The sequence below is a fragment of the Phocoena phocoena genome, chromosome 7 (assembly GCF_963924675.1).
Source record: "Phocoena phocoena chromosome 7, mPhoPho1.1, whole genome shotgun sequence".
NCBI lineage: Eukaryota > Metazoa > Chordata > Mammalia > Artiodactyla > Phocoenidae > Phocoena > Phocoena phocoena.
The window spans coordinates 104,014,388-104,034,145 of record NC_089225.1 but is presented as its reverse complement, the minus strand read 5'-3'; the positions used below and the strand labels follow the sequence as shown (position 1 = coordinate 104,034,145).

Here is a 19,758-nt window from a genome sequence, read left to right as displayed (position 1 = left end):
GGTTCATCTAAATATCAAGTTTACAACTGAACAGAAAGACACCTGACTGGAAGTTAGGAGTCCCAGCCTAACCATGAGTGAGTCACCTTAGCTTCCCTGAATCTGTCTTACTTCTCATCTATAAAATACTAAGGTTGAGCTGAGAATCTCCACAAGCCTTTTCAGCTTTAGCAGCACAGGAGTCCACTGAGTTCTCAAAATTAAATTCACGGGTTCTCTACCCCACAGACTCTTGTATATACTTTGGCTACAGTGGGCATTAAAACTTGTTTATGTATATATAAACAACTCTCAATCCAATATGATCCATCAGTCAAAATCTGCCCTGCAACACAAATAGGTCACAGCCTGGTTCTGAGGGTGCAAAAATTCCCACTAATGAGGTCAGCAGAATGAAATGATACTTTTAAATATATTTCATTCTTTTGAAACATTTACTTTTCTGTTTGTGGAACTTCTGCACTTGTATTCGTACTTATATTGGTTATATACAGTAAGTATATAACCAGTACAGTATATTTCTTACAGTTTCTAATGTTCCCTAATCTTCCTAAATATAATTTCTGAATAAAACTCTAGGAAAATACGGTATCTCCGTGTCTTGTTTTGATTTGTTTTTTATTTATCTTTGGCTGCACTGGGTCTTCATTGCTATGTGCGGGCTTTCTCTAGTTGCGGCGAGCGGGGGCTACTCTTCATTGTGGTGCACGGGCTTCTCATTTTTTTGGATGTTTTTGAGGAGGGGTGGAAATGATGGAGTTGACTTCCAGCAATATGTTGCAAAGGTCTGGACGGTTTTAAGGTGAAAGACAAGGGACACACTGAATACATTGGGGTAATGCTAGCTACTCTAACATTGACCCAAAAACATACAATGACTTAACATAGTAGACATTTATTGCTTGTTGATGTCAACTATCCTGAGCAGTCCTAGGTGGGCAGAAGGGGCAGGGGTTGAGGCCTCTAGCTGGTACGGATTTAGGTCTGTGGAAGCTGATATTTTCAGCACATGACTTCCAGAGTAGCTTGGTTGTCTCCAAACTATAGATGGAAAAGAAGAAAATGGATGACCTCCATCACTTTGTAATCTCCTTAGACGAAAATAACTTCCCATTGGTTAGAAATAGTTACATGGCCCAACCCAGAGGCATGGGTAACTGGGAAATGTAGTCCGGGGCTGGGTGGACACTTCTTAACCACTCTACGTGAAATGTAAAAACACAAACGTTAGTGGACATTTAGCCATATCTGTGTATAAAGCCCAAGTTTTTCAGTCAAATCAGCCTCAACTGATTTGACTGAAGTGTGTTTAGAAGAGGATGACTGACATAACACGGGTGAATGTTTAATACCCATTCATATCACATGAATTCCTCCTGGGGTAGTACTGTCAGGCATACTCAGTGCATGGTTGGAGCTACTTAACTCCAACCATGGAGTGAGCAGAAGACAGTAAAAGCTAGAGAATTTTAGGAAATGTGGTCCCTGGTGTTTGACTACAATCCTTACTGCTCCTAGGTCCGTGGTGTGCAGTGGGCTAGGAGAAGAAGCACTGGGTCGGGCGGGGGGAGGACAAAACAGAGTGCTTTTGCTTTACCTCTTGTTTTCACCAATGGCACAAATATGACTTGGCTGTGACTCCGTTCTCTCTCATATATTAAGTCCTATCCCTCGAAAAAACATATTTTTCTAATATGTTTTCTTGAGATGTGTTCTCATGTGAATTAAACAGGTAGTTTTAACTCGTTTTTAAAATGTTACATGTCATCCTAGACATGTAAGTATATCTAGACATTCTAGACATCTAAGACATGGAAGAAACACAAACATGACTGAAATCACTTAAAATGGTACATAGTAATGGTAATCCCAGCTACTCTAGAGAAAGATTTTTCCATACAATTTAAATGAAATCACCCTGGTGAATTGTCTTCCTCAATATTCATTTCAATGTCATTCTAGTATAGCTTTCGGTACAGTAGAGACTGGAATGATTACCAACTACATTTTCCAGGGACTTCCCTGGTGGTCCAGTGGTTAAGACTCCACAATTCCAATGCAGCAGGCACAGGTTTGATCCCTGGTTGGGGAATTAAGATCCCACATGGGTGGCAAAACTACATTTTCCAGAATACTCTACATCTAAGTCTGGATATTGCAATAATTAGATCAATCCTTGAGCGATACTGAAACGGAGCAGGACCCTGCGGGCCTTGCCTGCCCCCCACCCCATGTCCTCAGCCTGCATTTTGTCTGCAGAAAAACTTTAGAAAAGAGTAAGCTTAATCAGAGAAGTGAGAACATGCAGAAACAAAGGAAAACAGTCAAAGGAGACCAAATAATAATAGTTTGGTCATTAAACAAAGTCAAGGACGTTTAGTTCTTCCTCAGGGGCTATAGATACTATTCTGAGCTGTATCCTGCGAGCTGTGTTATAGATACTGAAAGCCCCACCAGGTGGAAGAAGTTAACTACGTGATGACCAGACTGTAGCCACGACATAAGCTGTCACAATTCCGAGAACAGGCCTCAAGGCGATGGGAACAAACCGACCCTGGAACTGAAGATTAACTGTCCTTAAAACAATCAAGATGACCCTGGTCAGACCACCGATGACCAATTTCAAGATGACTCTCAGAGCTGACTGTGCTGTTTCTGCAGGTAGCCCCCAGCCTCCGTCTATAAAAGCTCTTGCCCACTGATTGTCAGTGGGGTGGGGAGTCGGCCTTTGGACAGGAGTCCGCCCTCCCCTCGGCAAATTTTCCTTTCCATCAACATGCCTCTTTATTGGCTTCTGAGTGGCAGGCAGCCAGACCCCACTTTCAGTAACAATATGGAAGACAGCAAGGAGGTAGAGGCCCTCTTTCTGCTGCTTCTGTCTGTGGCTGTGAAGGAAGATGGGGGGCAGGGGTTTTGAGTTTTCTGCACGGCCACAACGTTCCTGGGTCCAGATACTACTTTCACGGAAGCTAAGAAGAAGTTGCAGTGGCAGCAGAAGTCAAATTCAGCGTTCCAGGGTCCTGTCTACCCTTGAGGTTGAGGAGGGGCAGTGGCAGCAGCAGTGGCGGTGGGTTCCTGGACTGCGGCTGCCATGGTGTATGCATTCCAGAGGTGGCTTCTTCATTTCCCTGCCTTTGTGAGGACTGCAGAGGCAGAAGTTCCCCTGGGACCATTCAGCAGTCATGTCCTGGAAGGCATTCCTGGAGACTGCCCCTCCAGCCCTCCCAACAGTTTTGTACTCGATCCCCCAATTATCCTTCTTCCAGCTTAGCACAGCTAGAAGAGTTTGGGTTTTCTGCAACTGACAGTGGTACATGAAATACCTTTCTGACCATCTTTTTGTGTCAAATTCTAGCCATCTTCCAAAGCCGAGAGGAATCCTGCTTCTTTGCCCATCTTGATAGAATCCTTCCTTTTGCTTGACTCCTTTTGCTATTTTAGTACGGCAAGTTATTTGTATACTTTTCTATCCTTGGTTTTAGTAACTTTGGCTTTGTTTTCAAAAAAAAAAAAAAAAGAAAGAAACCCACTTAAAGTACTAACAGGGGGATAATTTATTATGAGAATATAGAGGCATCTCACAGTAAACAGACACAGGACCACCAGTCAGTCTTCACAGGGTAGAGACCAAGAAGTAGAAAGCCTGTTTTGTGTGTGTGAGCATACAGCCTGAAACTGAACCCTAACATTTTGACTAATCAAGAACATTGGCAGCAGAGAAAATGTTTTCTCCCAATCTCATATATATTCATTTCCTTGTTGAACAATTTCAAAACAAGGACCTTCCATAGCTGGTAATAATATCAATACAACAAGAAAAATAGGTTATCATAACTGGATATTCTTGTTTTTACTTTTTATATGGCATACTGGTATAATGTAAAATATGTTAGAAGAGTGTATCTTAAACCCATTTTTTTATCTGCCGATTTTCATGCATAAATTTATCTAGTAGCAACCATAGATTTTTTTTCCCACCTACCTTCCCCACCCCATGGTAACGTAAAATCGTCCTTACTTCCTGCAATACTCCTCATAATAATGTCCTGCCCTACTGGACTCTGAACTCATTTCTGTAATTTTTTTTTTTTTTGTAAGTGCTGAGCTTTAACTAGAAAGCTCAGGATAAAAGGCAAGACAGTGCCACAAAAACAGCCACCCTGACAGGGTTTCTCCTCAAACCAGGGGGTGACCATGACCTGCTGTGAAGGATGGACAGCCTGCAGGTTCTACTTCTGTTGGGAGCAACTCTCAATGCAATACCTCTAATTGTCAACTTAGTGGAGGAAGACCAAACTTTAAAAAACCCCATCTCTTGCTTTGAATGGTTGTTCCCTGGGATTACTGGAGCAGGTTTGATGGTGAGTGAAATTTATTTAACTTGATTTGGAGCCATTTTACTGAACATGGTCTAAAGACCATCTTGCAGCCTTGCCGTGAGCTATGTCTTGGCTTAGGATATAGTGAGGATCAGTGAGTATGGTATTAATTTATGTTGGCATCAGTGAAGAACAATTTAAATGAACTGTGGTACAGGCTAGGGAGCTTGGGCAAAAAATAAGATATTGATAAACGTTGGTTGGGTAATTACATATCATACTTCTTCGCATACAAGGCTGTTCTTCCAAGCTTCATAGTGCTCGGGACTTTTTGAATTTATTCCCTCAGCTTTCCTTTGCCAAAACCAGCTCTAAGTATTCACAGGGAATACAGCAAAAGCAAGAAGTGCTCAAAAGGAAGGGCAAGAAACATTCCATGCCCGATGAGTCTCCTGGATGACAATTGTGAGGCATGAATATGGCATTGCCTGCACCAAGGGGAGTTGGCCCAAGAGGTTTGGGACTTGAAACCCTGGCTTTCTGACCTCAGGGATGTTTTGACTCAGATCTTTTACAACTCATACATTATGGTGCTTGTTTAATGTTCGATAATTTTTAATAGGTCAATCTTTGTTGAAATCTGCAGCAGAGCAGTGTAAGATAGAACTCCCCAATGTATCTGATCATAAGTCACCCGAGGCACTTGTAATACATGTAGATTCACAGACCTTCTGGGAATTCTGATTCAGTAGGCCTGGGTGGTACCCACTGTGTAGAGCAATAAATCCTGTTTTCAGACAGGACAGAATATTGAGATATTCTGGTTGTATATTCTCCGATATACTACTGTTAGCAAATCATTTATCCTGTGATTTTGTTTCCCTATCAGTCAAGTCAAATGGGGATGTAATTGAAGTTTGAAAATTCAGCATTCAAGAGCCTTGTTGTTATACCACTTGGGTGCTATGACACCCACCTGCGGTCTCGTTAATGCCAGAGAAATGCGCCTTTGCTTGGATGTATATGTGTGTGTGTATGTGTGTTACAATGATGATCAGTTATTGCTTCTAGTCTTATTCTAGTCTTATCTCCAGACTTAACATGAAAACACTTGTACGTCATTATATATGAAACAGAGAGACCACTGTTAAGTGCTAACGACTGGGTTCATACATTACACTATCTTATTTAAATGCTATAATAATCTGGCTGAGTAGTTATTAACATTTGTATTTTAACAGACCAGCAAACAGAACGTTAAGAATGTTAACAAGGTCACATAGTAGGTGTGAAACCCAATTCCAGATTTATCTGACTCCAAATCTCTGTTTTCCACCAGTATTAGCAACATAATCCTCATCACCTGTCTCAGGCCGACAAAGGGGAAAGACAAGATCTATAACTCAACCAATAAACTTAAGTGACCAGGAAACTGAAGCATAGAAAAATTACATAAATATGAAATTGTTTCAGAGAATCTGGACTTTTTTTTTTTTTTTTTGCAGTACGCAGGCCTCTCACTGTTGTGGTCTCTCCTGTTGCAGAGCACAGGCTCTGGACCGGGGCACGAACCCGTGTCCCCTGCATCGGCAGGCGGACTCTCAACCACTGCGCCACCAGGGAAGTCCTGGACTTTTCTTGTTCCAGGATTAAGTTTGCTTTATCACCTCAATAAATATTAACAATGTGCTGGTATCACGCCAGGCTCTAACTATTACTCGGTATTGTGGAATATCTTCAAAGTATCAAACAACTCTTTGAAACGTTCAATAGACATTTTATAGCTAGAGCCTCAAACTCTAGACTAGGCTCACAAGCAAATAAGTGGGTGATAGAAAGGTTATTTTCTTGATCCTTGGCTATACATAGAATGTGGAAGAATATCTTTTTTCAAAGGGAATTGTGTCCTTTACATCTATCAAAATAGTGACTTAGTTCAAAACATTGAACTCTCAATATACTTGTAAATACACAGAAAAGTTAATGAAGAAATCACTGTCGTGATAAGCACTTTGGTCATAGTTCTTGAAATCTTTCTAATCTGTAGCATTTTAAATTAGTATTGTTTCAAAAACAGGGAATTTTGCAGGAAGTAGTCAATAATAAAAACTATGGAATTCATTACTGATTACTTCATAAAATACAGTCATTTTATGGTTTTATGATTTACCCAAAACAGAGGTGAACCTTATCATCTTTGAAACCATAACTAAGAGTAAAAATGTTATGTAATTACCTTCACCTATTATCTGCCAAATGGAAAAATCAGTACACATTCTTTTTCCAAGGCCTGAAAAAACGACTTGAAATGTTTCCTTGAAATGTTTCCTCTAAAAAATAAAGGCCATTTTATTTTATAGATTAATTGCAAGCCTAATCTTAATCATGCCTATTTACTGAGTTCACTTATTGTGTAATAATTCACCAATTATTAAAATCTTAAGAGAAGAAATTGTTGAACGTTACATTAGAAAATATTATGTCTAACAAAAATTTTCAAAATAGATTTTATATAATGAGCCACTGTTTTGTTTGTTACTTTCATGTTCAAGTACTTAGAGGAACCCTGAAAGTTTGAATTCTATTAGAGTTGTAATGGTCTAAAGCTCTTCTGTACTTCACTTATGAAATCATATGCTTTATTTCTAAAACTGGATGAAAATATGGGTTTCTGTAAGGAAAAATAAACAGTGCTACTTCTTTTCTTTATAAAAACAAACGACTATCAAGAAAAAGTTTCACAAAAACTCATGCATTCAAATGTGCTTAGGAATTGAAGAGAAAGATTATTCTCAAGATTACTTATTTGTGCAGGAGATTATCTGGAAGACTTATAATTCAGTCACATACACACACACACACTTTCACATTTTAATGTTCATCCTATAAAGAGCCCCTCTAATTTCCAAAGCTCTGAATAAGCAAAATGGTTGAAATACAGAGTTATCAAGTTACCCATAATGATGTAACAAAGATGTGTCAACATGCCATGAAGTCAACCAGGTGAGGATTCATACATGATAAGCTATTATTACTTTATAAAATTCCTTTGCAAGAGAAGGGAACTATGAAAGTATCTCTTTCAGCATCTCTGGAATAAATTAACCTTCAAGAAAGTTAGCAGAGTTCAATTTACATCAATAAGGAAAATGGAATGATTTATCCATTTTAATTATAATTTAATGTTGCTCTTTCTTTTAACAGATTTTCTAAATCAGGGGTTAACACGTTTTTTTCTGCGAAAAGCCAGGTAGTGAATATTTTAGCCTCTGTGAGCCAGTCTCCCTCACAATAATTCAACTCTACTGCTGGTGCGCCAAAGCAGCGTGGATAATAAGTAAGCGAATGGGCATGTCTGTTTTCATAAAAGTTTATAAAAAAGAGGCAGTGGGCCAGTTTGCCAGTTCCTGTTCTAAATGATTTGTTCCTTAAGCTCAGAAGGCAGTATCACTTCTAAGTACAACAAAAGAAATTTAGCCCACGAACACTGACACCTATTTGGGTACATACATTTCTTTTCCCTTTTCTTCTGGGCTCTCAGCTATGCCTTGAATGGCTCGGCTGCCATACATACACGTGCCCTTTGAATTATAAGAGTGTTGGTGTTCAAGGCAGTATGCAAGCAAAGCTTGATAACAATACAGTGTTTTCCATACGTGACACGGAGTCATCACATGGTCAGAGTGGGGTGAAGTTTGTCAGGAAAGTTGCCTTGTAAGGCTGTTCAATCCGAGACCTGCTCTGAAAGGACAAAGGTGGACATGGTCTTGAAAAAATGGATTGGGGAAGGAGCAATTAGGAGGAGGACAATGAGGTGAGTGAGGGGGTGATGGTGGTGGGGAAGATGAGAATGTGCAAGCTCTAAGGGGGAACAGAGAATTGCTACAATCGGCCAGTGTGACTGGAATAGTGGTTGAGTCTGGGCTCTGGAACCCTAATGCCCAACTGTGACTCCCAACTCTTCCACTTCCTTAGGCAAGTTACTCAAGCTTTCTGTGCCTCAGTTTTCCGACCCAGTAAAATGGGGATAATTGGCACCTACCTCATAGGATTTTTTTTGGGGTACGCGGGCCTCTCACTGCCGTGGCCCCTCCCGTTGCGGAGCACAGGCTCCGGACACGCAGGCTCAGCGGCCATGGCTCACGGGCCCAGCCGTTCCGCGGCATGTGGGATCTTCCCGGACCGGGGCACGAACCCGTGTCCCCTGCATCGGCAGGCGGACTCTCAACCACTGCACCACCAGGGAAGCCCTACCTCATAGGATTTTTACAAGGCTGTGAATGAACTAAAACACGTATAGCACCTATAACAGTGCCTGGTATGTTGTTAGGACTCAGTAAAATGTTAGAAAACAAGAGTGGAAGGAGAGAGAGAGAGAACTACTCAAGGGCAGCTGTGCTGAGATGGCAAAAAACTTATGGCTAAAATATCTTAAGTGTAAGGAAGTAATCGACATTCAACAATCCAATAATACAAAACTTCTTTCATGAAGAATTTCCAGTTATAGCTGCTGACTAGTTATTAGTAGAAATTTTAACCTAAGTCCTGTGAACATGGCATCATTTCTTACAGCTTTCCCCAGCGATATGTGTTCCCTTGACACAGAATGTAATACAAGATTTCTAAACGTCAGTGCGAAGTGAGATCATTCCATACCATGGATACAGGAGTAGAAAGGAGAATGTAGAACTAAAAGTAATTCTCAAATCATAAGTTTGGGGAACTACTGAGCTGGTGGTGACCCTGGGAGTGAGAGGAAAGTTAGGGAAGTGGGAGAAGGGTAGTGACAGAATTCTTAGTTCCCAACTACCAGGCAGACAAAACCATCAAGTTCCTTTCTGAATCCTTGCCAGATTAATTCACACTATTTTGGGGAAATTGGGTAAGTGGTTGCAGATTATAGTAAAAAAAAAAAAAAAAGGTGAATTTTGGATGATGCAACCATTCCTTCAGAAACATTCCTCCAAAATAATGAATAAATAAATTTAAAATCCAAGTCTCTCTAATGATGACTCAAAGTAAAAATGTAGACGGAAGTTTTAAATTGCTATACTGAAATCCCCCATCCTTTCCCCCTTTTTAATCTTTATGGTCCAGATGGGGATCGTTAAGGGTCACAAGATCAAGGACATTGTCACATCTCCTTTTTATTCTCTTAAGCCTCTTGGCTTCCCACAACTGCTGGCAAGTAGAAAGTGAAGATTATTGCTTTATCATCTGATGAGAAGTAATAATATTCTTTGTTCCTGTTGATGTAATTTCCAGGTCATTCCAGCAACAACGATGTCCTTAGCAGCGAGGAAAAGAGCACGCTGCAATAACAAAACCGGGGTGAGCACAGCACAGCTGGTCTGGTGCATAAGCAGTTACCGGCATCTCAGCAAAGCCGCCGAAGCGTCAGCATCTCCTGAATCACCGTGTGGCTCCAGTGGTAGGGCTGGTCCTAGAAACATGTTATTTAGAATAATTTATATGATAATGCTGAAAGTGTGAAGTCTGTCTTTTTGTTTTCCCATAAAAATTTGGTTTTGGAGCGAGCTTTCAGACCTCTCCTCAATCTTCGGTTTCAGTCTAAAAGTTTTCAAAGAAAGGAGATTTATGTCTGCACTCAGGGCTGTAATCAATCTCATAATACTCAAATATTTGTTACTTTTGTGGTGTGTATAAAATACTTAGGGAAAAAGTATCCTCAGTTCTCTTATGCATGTGAAAGACTGGTTTACTAGGAGGAGAATGTTAATTGTCCTTATCCAGTTAAGTTAAAGGAGACAACACTTATTTTTTCAAACATTTGGTATGTATAAAATTGTAACTACGTTAAAAGTAAAGGAAATTAATATTTATTAACCTTCTCTCACTATACTCAGAACATTTTCAAATACGCTATCTTATTTTTCTGAAAACCCATACATTTTATGATCTGTTTTACTGAGAAATTGATCCTCAGAGAAAGCATATAACCTGCCAGTGTAGCACAGTTACTAGGTAGGTTTGTATCCAAATCCACCAGACTCCAAAATTCCCAGTCATCATACTATTTATGCCATGAACATTGTTACGAAGTAACACTGAGGGCTCTCATAATTCTTTAAGGAAGCAGGTAGATCAATAAATAAGAAATCACAGTAAATATTCCTGAGCTTGAGGTTTTAAAGCAATGGTTCTCAGCCTGATGGGAACATTAGAATCACCTGGGGAAAATCTTAAACATACCAATGCCTGGTGGCCCCCCTGAGATTCTGCATTAGTATCTTTCAAAAACACCTTGTGTGATTCTCATGTGCTCCCAGGGGTGAGAGCCACTGTTTAAAAGGGTACATATTTATAGCCATGAGTTCGGTTTATTTATTTTTTAAATTACCTTTCCCTGACATTTGGTATTCATATAGGATTATAGTTACTTTGCTAGTTATTTACAGTCTATCTTTGTTCCTGACACACTGTAGTGGTCCGTTGAAACGGACAAGGTTCGTAGAGCATAAGAGCTCAGGTTTTTCAGATACAGTGGCAAGACCAATGACCTTTTAGCAAGTCTAATGAAATGGCAGGCACTCTGCCCTCTGCCTTCTTGTGTAAGTCACACCTAATCAAACGGTGATCTGAAGATCTAGGACTGTAAGGTGTCAGCAGAATGGCAGCAGCTGATGATAGAGACTGCATGTGCTGCTGAAACTGGGAACAGACAGGCAACATGTAACCTGTGCAAATGTGCCTACTTTATTTTTCAGATGTTTCTTTCATCACTTCTGAATGTGATCACAGTCACTGGAGCTGCATACTGCCTGACGGTGTCCATCCAGGCTCTCGCAGAGGGCCCTCTCATTTGTAACTCTCAAGGCAACAGAACTTCCAGTTGTGAATTTTCATTTAAAAACTTAACGTGAGTAACCGTTCGCCGTCTTACACAGCTGCAGCTAGTTAGCTTAGGATAGTAGTGTGGTGCTGCCCCAGTGCCACGTTATCTGGCGTGGGACAGATTCTTAGGTATTTAGCACATTAATCCCAATTGGCCCAATTGCAGAGAAATGGAGGAATCACTGCATTCAGAATGCTTTCGGTATGGTCTTGTCTAAAAGGGGTAGTTGACTGAGATGGATTATCCTTGTCTTTTAAAAATCTACAGCTGCATATGTGCATGTATATTAAAAATTTCTGGAAATATACACCAAAAACTTAACTTTCATCTTTGGAGAATGGTAATGGAGGATGCCCTGGGGGAAGGAAGGGAGCACTGACTTTCTCCACTTCTGATCTAATTTAATCTGTAAACCCTGGGACTTCCCTGGTGGTCCAGTGGGTAAGACTCTGCGCTCCCAAAGCTGGGGGCCCGGGTTTGATCCCTGGTCGGGGAACTAGATCCCTCATGCACATCCCAACTAAGAAGTCTGCATGCCGCAACTAAAGATCCCGCGTGCCACAACAAAGATCCCGTGCACCGCAGCTAAGACCTGGCACAGCCAAAATAAATAAATATTTAAAAAAATTGTAAGCCCTAAGCATACATTACCTTTATAATTTGATAAACTGAATAAAAACACAATAAGTAAAAAAAAAATCTAGAGGCTTACCTATAAGCCTTAAGAAAGAAACAAAGCAGCAGCCAATGGAATCATGCAAACATAATAGAAACACAGTCAGCATGACAATGAATCAAAAGTTTAACTCACAGAGTAACAAATAATGCTGAAGAGTTACATGGAAATGGCTCATTTCAGTCTTGTAAGATGGTTCTGTGCCTGAATCTAGGCACAATTTGTAAAACTGGAAGAAAAGAACAACCTAATTCATTCGTTACCTACATATTGTTCAGTATGGAAAATAACTAGAATTCACTTTTGTAGTTACATGAAAATTTTTTTTCCCTTTTTCCTTATCTCGCTGCATTAAAAAAGAAAAATCTCTCAAAATTTGCATACCACAGCTGTTGTGGATCAAAATCCAAAGAAACTCCCTTTACTAGTAGAGCTGGAGTAGAAAATTAGAGATTTCAACCACACATGCTATACACATTCAGTCCTCAGCGCATGGCTACTCACCATGTACCAGGCGCCAGGCCAAGCTGGAGGTCACAGCATCAAGGTATTCCCACTCTAGTTGGGGAGACAGACAGTTACGGAGAGTAAACAATTACAGAAGAGTGACCCTACGCTCGCTGCAAACTGCAATGAGCATACTCATGTTCCACGTGCTGACATGCTGTTCTTCTTCCCAGGCTGCACATCAGTTGCTGGTATCCAGAAATGCAAACTCTCTAAGAACACTTAGTCCTACTGTAGAAAACCAAAGATAAATCATGTCAGGACAGATGTGTTAGGGCTAAAAGTTTCTCATTCTCCATACCTTGTTACAACAAGGTTTTAACCAGACATATTTGAAATGCCTTTTGTGAGTAAACATTGTACATCGGGTTTAAGAACAGACGCAACACAGCAGTTTTGCACTAAGAACTGAGCTCCTTGAACGGGGGAGCTCGTTTTAGTTTCTTTAGCCAGTAGAAGAGCGCCTGCATGAATAGGTGCGACCACAGGAAACTTAATATGCAACCCTTTCTGACACAGAAAATTTCATACAGTTCAACCTGAGAGTAGATCCTCTGTAGATGCTTGTTGAGTGATGGGATATACGATGTCAACGTTTTACAGCTGTTCAGAGTACCACGGTACATGCTCAGAAACCCTCATCTTCGCTAGTTTCTGGGCACGATGTTTCAAAAGCACTCTGTTTTACTATACATGTCCTTTTCTAGGCACAATGCTGCATTCTTTAGATGGTCAGTGGTATTCCTGAATATCTTATCTTTATCATTTCTTTCATTTTGTTCAGTGCCATTCATCCAGAACCCTTCGATCTGCAGTGGTTCTTTGACGACTCTTGTGTTTCTCCTATGGATTTCAATAATCCCTCCATCAACATCACAACAGCCAGTAACTGGAGAACATACAGCTTACACTTCAATTCTATAGAAAACAATCATAGGGTTAGCCATGTCTCAGTATTTTTAGGTCTACTGCTTGTGGGCATTCTTGAGACCGTTTGGGCTCAGTCAGACACTCATCGGCCTCCTTGGCTGTCTGTGTGGAGGAGTCTCTAAGCGAAGAAACCGAATTGTGTAGTTTAATAATAATAAGACGGAAATACTAGTTTGAACCATTTTAGAATGACATTTAAAAGACATGCTTTTAGAAATTCAATAATGGAACATTATCTAGAAAGCTGTGGATGAGTCAGTTTAATCCAAAGGTTGTTTTTAAAGTCACCTTTGATGTACTCAAAAAACAAGTCAAGCTTCCACACTGAAGCATGTTGGTAAATGCACATTTTCATATGGAAAGAAAAATATCATCAGTGGTTGACTTTGGGGAAAAGTGGAGAGAAGCTTTCAATTTGTTTTGTGTCTTTCTGTACTATTCGGATTTTCTAACTATGTTCTCATATGTGGAGAAAGGAAGGGAGGGAGGGAGGAGGGTAAGCAGGAACAGAAGTTATACTGGAAGCCAAAGTATGGGACCTTTTTATTGCATTTCTTTATATTTCAAAAAAGTTAAATATATACAGTTGACCCTTGAACAACACGGGTTTGAACTGTGCAGGTCCACTTATAATGCAGATTTCTTCCAAGAGTAAATCAATACTAGAGTACTACACAATCTGCAGTTGGTTGAATCTGTGGGTGCAGAGTCCTGGATACAGAGAAACCGAGCATATGGAGGCCCAACCAAGTTACATGTGGATTTCTGACTGCGTGGAAAGCTGGCGCCCCTAACCCCTGAGTTATTCAAGTGTGAACAGTAGTCTAAATACAATCAAGTTTTTAGATCTAATTCAGCTTACAGAAAATCCAGGGAAAGAGGACATTATTCAGACAAATTCAAAAGGTGGGACAGTAAACAGACAATAGTCCCCTGCTTTCAACAAGAAAATGTAGTATAAGAAAACTAAGAAGTTGGATGGGTGGAGGGAACTATTCTAGATTAAGAGAGCAAAGAGACAGACATGATTCAACCAAATAGATTACGTGAACCTCGTTGGGGATAACTGGGGGAACCTGCACAAGGACTGGTTTAGGTAATATTAAGGGCTTACTGTTAGTTTTTTTATGCCTGATGATGGTTTTATGGTTATGTAGGAAAATGTCCTTATTTTTCAGAAATGCATATTTATGTGTTTGGGGGAAAATGTCATGTTTTTAAGACATTTCAGTTAAAAAATGAAGCAACTGAAAAATGTTACATTTAGGTGATAGGCATATGGCAATTCATTACACTCTTCAATTTTCCTATGTTCACATTTTTCGCAATAATTAAAAAACAATAAATACCTAGGGGAAAAAAAATCAGTCTTTCGAAATCTGGCTTATATATATGCCAAACTTTAAGCCAGGATAACGAAACAGCGTATTTACCATATTAAAACGTTATAAAATAGACAAAACTCAAAATCTACAGTTTTCTGAATATGATCATTCCTGCTTTTTATTTCAATTATTTATATTCACTGGGCTTAAGATTTTAGAAATAATTTACAATACATATATTATAGCTGTCCCCCTCCCCCCAATCAGTAACATCAAGAACTTATAGGCATTTTTTTCTGAACCCATTTACTGTATAAAGACCTTCTTCCTATACTCCTATAAATACCTATTTATCCTTACGGTCTAGCTTAAAAATCTACTACTTGAGAAAGCCTTCCCAGAGTGCATGATTTCAACAAACTAAGTTAGCACTTACCCAAACCACGATTATCATACCTGTCACAATGTAACGTAAATATTTTTGTTTATAAATCCATCACTTTAAGACAATTTAAGAGAACAGGGACCATGTCCTTCTCATCCATTTATTCATTAGCTCTTTCCTTCTTCAGGTCCTCAGCAAGGCCTCTTCTCTGCCCAGCTCCCACCTCCCACTCCCACCTGTCTAAGCTCTGGCTAAATCCTCTTCATCTTTCAGACTTCAGCACAAGTATCACTTTTTCTGAGAGGCTTTCCCTAACAGCCTAATGGAAGGCAGGCTTCCCTTTACTCTCTCCTTTAGCGTTTTCATTTACAGCAGGGGTCCCCAACCCCTGGGCTGTGGACCGGTAGCGGTCCATGGCCTGTTAGGACCCAGGCCACACAGAAGGAGGGCAGTGGGCGCGCGAGCGGAGCTTCAGCATCTGCCGCTCCCCGTCGCTCTTATTTCCACCTGAACAATCCCCCACTACCCCGTGGAAAAAACGTCTTCCACGAAACCGGTCCCTGGTGCCAAAAAGGTTGGGGACTGCTGACTTACAGTACTGATCACAACGGCAATAGCATTTTAATGTGTACTTGTTTCTTAAATTTCACTCTCCCCCGTAAGATCATAAGCTGCATGGGTACAGGGATATTTTTCTTTTATTCACTCCTGGGAGAGTCAGTACCAAGTACCGTGCCCGATACAAAGTAGGGCCACTACGAATATTTTGTTGAATGAATTAATCCTATCTTTAGTACTCAGGTTTTAGCCAAGACTCAACACTTACTAAATGAATGTCAAACTGCCAAGAGCCACAAAACTAAAACACAAGTAAAATAAACACGACAGCTCACTGTATTTGACTGAACAAGTCAATGACAGTGCATATAATCTTCATTAGCCTGGAAATGGGTGAGAGATGACCCCAGTTTTCTACAGGGTCATGAACAGAGACGTGAGCCTCTCATTTCAGAGGGCAAAAGAAAGGATGGCTGGCAGTAGCAGAATCAGCTGAAATAGCTGGCAAGTTAGTTCTTTGCAATTTTGGTCTTGTGGAAACTGCAGCCTTGATTAAATCCCTAAAGCCGACGGGCCACTTGTGGTGAGGTGGCTTTTGGGGACATGCCATCTCCACCCCGGTACCTAAACTTACAAATGCACATCTATACACCCCCCCAACACACACACATACAACATGCACCTAGTCATCTACAAAGCTCATTGTTTTTTATTTCTCACTTCCATTCCCATGTTCAATCTCACTTTGGAATCTTTATACTTTTATTTTTTTACTGCATCCACCATCTGAAACACTCTCTCCCTGTTCTTGGGCATATATCTCAAATTCCTTCTCCTTCAAAACATTATTTTTATAATCCTCTACTTCTTTAATAAGCCTTATTTCCCTCCTCCTCCATTAATCTGTCACTTCCTTAAGAGCAGGGCTTGTGGTGCACCTGCTATAACCACCTACTACTGAGGTCACTGCTGTGCACACACGACTCTACTTACTGACACGATAATAGATTTTAAGTAAAAGAACAAGTTATGGTAGTTACATTTTTCCAAACTTGAGGCCAGAAGAAGTTCAATTTCAGTGTCAAATATGATCAAGAAGCTGGATAACAGACATTCATGCAGGAAAAGAAGGAAAGCTCTCTTGCAAATATATTTTCATAAAATTATCCCTCAAAGTGTCAATAACCAGCAAATGCTTCAACAAATATTCCTAGAAGTGAAAAACACCCAACCTTTAAACAGAGTTCCGTAAGTAGTGGCAAAATGTACTTGCTACACTTGTACTTGCTACTTAGTTGTATGGCACTAGTGAGTATGGTAGGTTGATTACTCTGTTACTGGCCCTGACTGTATCCTTTTCTTCCACTGTTCCCTGCATCTGGACTCTTTTCTTCATTCTCTGCTTGTTGAAATCATATATTTATTTATTTCAAGGTTCAGCTCAAATATCTAAGAAGTATTTCCTGACCATCCTGACCAGGAGTGAATCTGTTCCTCTCAACTCCCAAACCAGTTTCTTACAATGATGAAAAATGACTTCTAGGGAAGGGAGGCTGGCATAGCTGGACTTGGTTTTGGAGTTAAGAGAGACTCAAGCTCTTTTGTTTTTAGATCTGTGACAAGGTGAAGACATGTTTCTTTGTTGTCCCCTTTTGGCTGCTAAGTTGATTTCTCATTTACCCTTTCACTGAGGGTGTAGTTTTTTGGGGTTTGAGTTTCATGCAGGAGTCTCCTGTTATAGCTAAGGCCTGCCTAAGAAGACATGTAATTATATCTCCTACCCCCGTACAGCCATTAAGAGAGAAAGTTCTAGGTCTCCAGTGTTTGGTAAAAGTCAATAGGGAGAAAAATAGCTTTTGTGCTTATCTCCTGGAATTCCTGCTCATGTTCATTTTTGACTTTTATGGAATCAATCCTTTTCACGCCTGCCCAACAAAAGAGGTGTTAACTTTATCCACTATTATTTTTAATTTAATTTATTTATTTTTGGCTGCGTTGGGTCTTCGTTGCTGCGTGCAGGCTTTCTCTAGTTGCGGCGAGCGGGGGCCCCTCCTCGTTGCGGTGTGCGGGCTTCTCATTGCGGTGGCTTCTCTTGTTGCAGAGCACGGGCTCTAGGCAGGTGAGTATCAGTAGTTGTGGCTTGTGGGCTCAGTAGTTGTGGCTCGCAGGCTCTAGAGCACAGGCTCAGTAGTGGTGGCACACGGGCTTAGTCACTCCACAGCATGTGGGATCTTCCTGGACCAGGGCTTGTACCCGTGTCCCCTGCACTGGCAGGCGGATTCTCAACCACTGAGCCACCAGGGAAGCCCTTATCCATTGTTTTTTAAAGCATTTTTGTAGTTTCAATTATTCACAGAAATTACCTTGAGATATATATATATAAAGATAGAATTAATATAATTAATGACATCATTAGGATATTATAAAAGAAGACTTTCATGGGTAAAAAAAAATTGTCACCAAACTCAGGATAAACCCTAGGAATTAAAGAAAAGAATCCTTCCTCCAAGTATTTTTTTTTTTTGGGAGGACAGGAGAGAAGCAAGAATAGAACAGTTCAATATACCTACATCTAAGGAATTTCCCCTAATTGCCTTTCTCAAAACTCACTGCCTTGGTAGAAAGATACTGAAGATGTATGGAGAATACTGCACCTAAGTAAAATTCTATCCACTTCTGAAACAAAAAAAGGAAAAAAAAGTTTGGGAACTAAAGGTTCCCAGCACTTGGTTTCATTGATGCATTTAATCTCATCAGATTTAGTATATCAGCTAAATACAATGGAAAAAGCAACACAACTGAAGGTTTTTTTTTTTTTTTTTTGCAGTACGCGGGCCTCTCACTGTTGTGGCCTCTCCCGTTGCGGAGCACAGGCTCCGGACGTGCAAGCTCAGCGGCCATGGCTCACGGGCCTAGCCGCTCCGCGGCATGTGGGATCTTCCCGGACCGGGGCACGAACCCATGTCCCCTGCATTGGCAGGCGGACTCCCAACCACTGCACCACCAAGGAAGCCCAACTGAAGGTATTTTTATCTGAACCACTTTATAGACACTACAAATTACAAAAACAGCTGTAACAAAACCAGTGCCTACCACTACCAGGACAAAGATCTGAAAGGAAGCAAGTGGGTTCTTACTACCTGCCAAGTCATTAATTGCTTTACTTGCTCCAGAGCCGGGAAAACTTAGGTGCATATAAAGAAACATAATATGGAATATAGCTCACAGCACAATATGATGAAAAAAAATCTTTTGATACACAAATATAGCTTTGGTTGACAGTTTATTAAATACACTACATTTGTACCTTATTCTGTAGTTTTTTAAATCATTCACACACGGACTCAGTAAAAATGTACTTTATAGAAAACCATCTGCAAAACTAAAATAAAAATAAAAATGCACATTTTGCCCTCATCTTAAACTGCTGAAAATGTTAGGAATTATTTTATTGAAGGTGATCCTGAAACATGAGGTGACTTGAGTTTATTAAATCTGACACCAGACCATGACTTCAGTAGTGTTAATGTTGAAATGTGGATGCAAAAATGTCTATTAACTAAACTGTTTAATCTAACAGTGTTTGAGAAACAGGACAATATAAAGTATTATTTTTCCTTTACAGACACTTCTTTAAATCCATTTTCTGTACACTTTTTTCTCTCCCATTCATAGAATTAGCTGTGCAGATTGATGAGGCAAAAACAAAACAAAACAAACAAACTAGGTCCTATTTACAAAACATGCAAAGGGAGAATTTTAAGTAGGTGTTATGGCAGAACTGGTTAAAACTAAATACAGTTGAGTGACAGGACATACCTTTACTTCTGCAAATATAAGTCTTTCCCCCATCCTTTCTGGGAGAAATACATTTTCAGGGTGGGGACTGTAAAACGGCATACAATGCAAAGACAGAAATAAAGAAGTTTGCAAATTCTTTATATTTCCAGCTGTTGAGACAATATTTTTGAGAGTTGAGGTTACCTCTAGCGGCGAAACCAGAGCCAGCTATTAAGCAGCCAGAATGCTACAGTAATTGAATACATGACCATTTCTCTTTTAGCACGTTCTTTGTTCTCCTCTTCCAGAAGTTGTAGACGTCTATTTAGTTTGATTATCTAAGTAAAAAACAACATCAAAAAATGAATAGAAGCTTTAATGCATGACGCAATCAGATTCTTACAAAGTAGTTTAATTTGTAA

At 40.1% G+C, this 19,758-nt stretch overlaps 2 protein-coding genes across 12 annotated transcripts in view; one reads left to right on the top strand and one right to left on the bottom strand.

Moving 5' to 3' along the window:
• The first annotated feature begins 4,139 nt into the window (after positions 1 to 4,139).
• On the top strand, positions 4,140 to 13,650 carry TM4SF20 (transmembrane 4 L six family member 20). The gene is made up of 4 exons (XM_065881038.1): positions 4,140 to 4,361; positions 9,585 to 9,650; positions 11,048 to 11,199; positions 13,143 to 13,650. Exons 1-4 carry the CDS (start codon positions 4,212 to 4,214, stop codon positions 13,408 to 13,410), a joined length of 636 nt encoding a protein of 211 aa, XP_065737110.1. The 5' UTR covers positions 4,140 to 4,211; the 3' UTR covers positions 13,411 to 13,650.
• A 5,165-nt stretch (positions 13,651 to 18,815) lies between these two features.
• MFF (mitochondrial fission factor) overlaps positions 18,816 to 19,758 on the bottom strand; it is a 34,834-nt gene continuing 33,891 nt past the window's right edge. For 7 of the 11 annotated variants that reach the window (XM_065881199.1, XM_065881200.1, XM_065881201.1 and 4 more), the window contains one exon: positions 18,816 to 19,674. In XM_065881199.1, the coding sequence (XP_065737271.1) occupies positions 19,543 to 19,674 (132 nt within the window). In that variant the 3' untranslated portion in view covers positions 18,816 to 19,542. The remainder of the gene's footprint in view (positions 19,675 to 19,758) is intronic. The other 4 variants (XM_065881207.1, XM_065881205.1, XM_065881209.1 and 1 more) reach the window with 2 other exon arrangements.

Bases quoted from the DNA above. Each gene is read 5' to 3' on its own strand.
- TM4SF20 (XM_065881038.1), top strand. From the start codon at position 4,212: ATGGACAGCCTGCAGGTTCTACTTCTGTTGGGAGCAACTCTCAATGCA. The intron at 9,651-11,047 runs GTGAGCACAGCA...TTTATTTTTCAG, and splicing joins GCTGCAATAACAAAACCGGG to ATGTTTCTTTCATCACTTCT. The intron at 11,200-13,142 runs GTGAGTAACCGT...CATTTTGTTCAG, and splicing joins TTTTCATTTAAAAACTTAAC to TGCCATTCATCCAGAACCCT.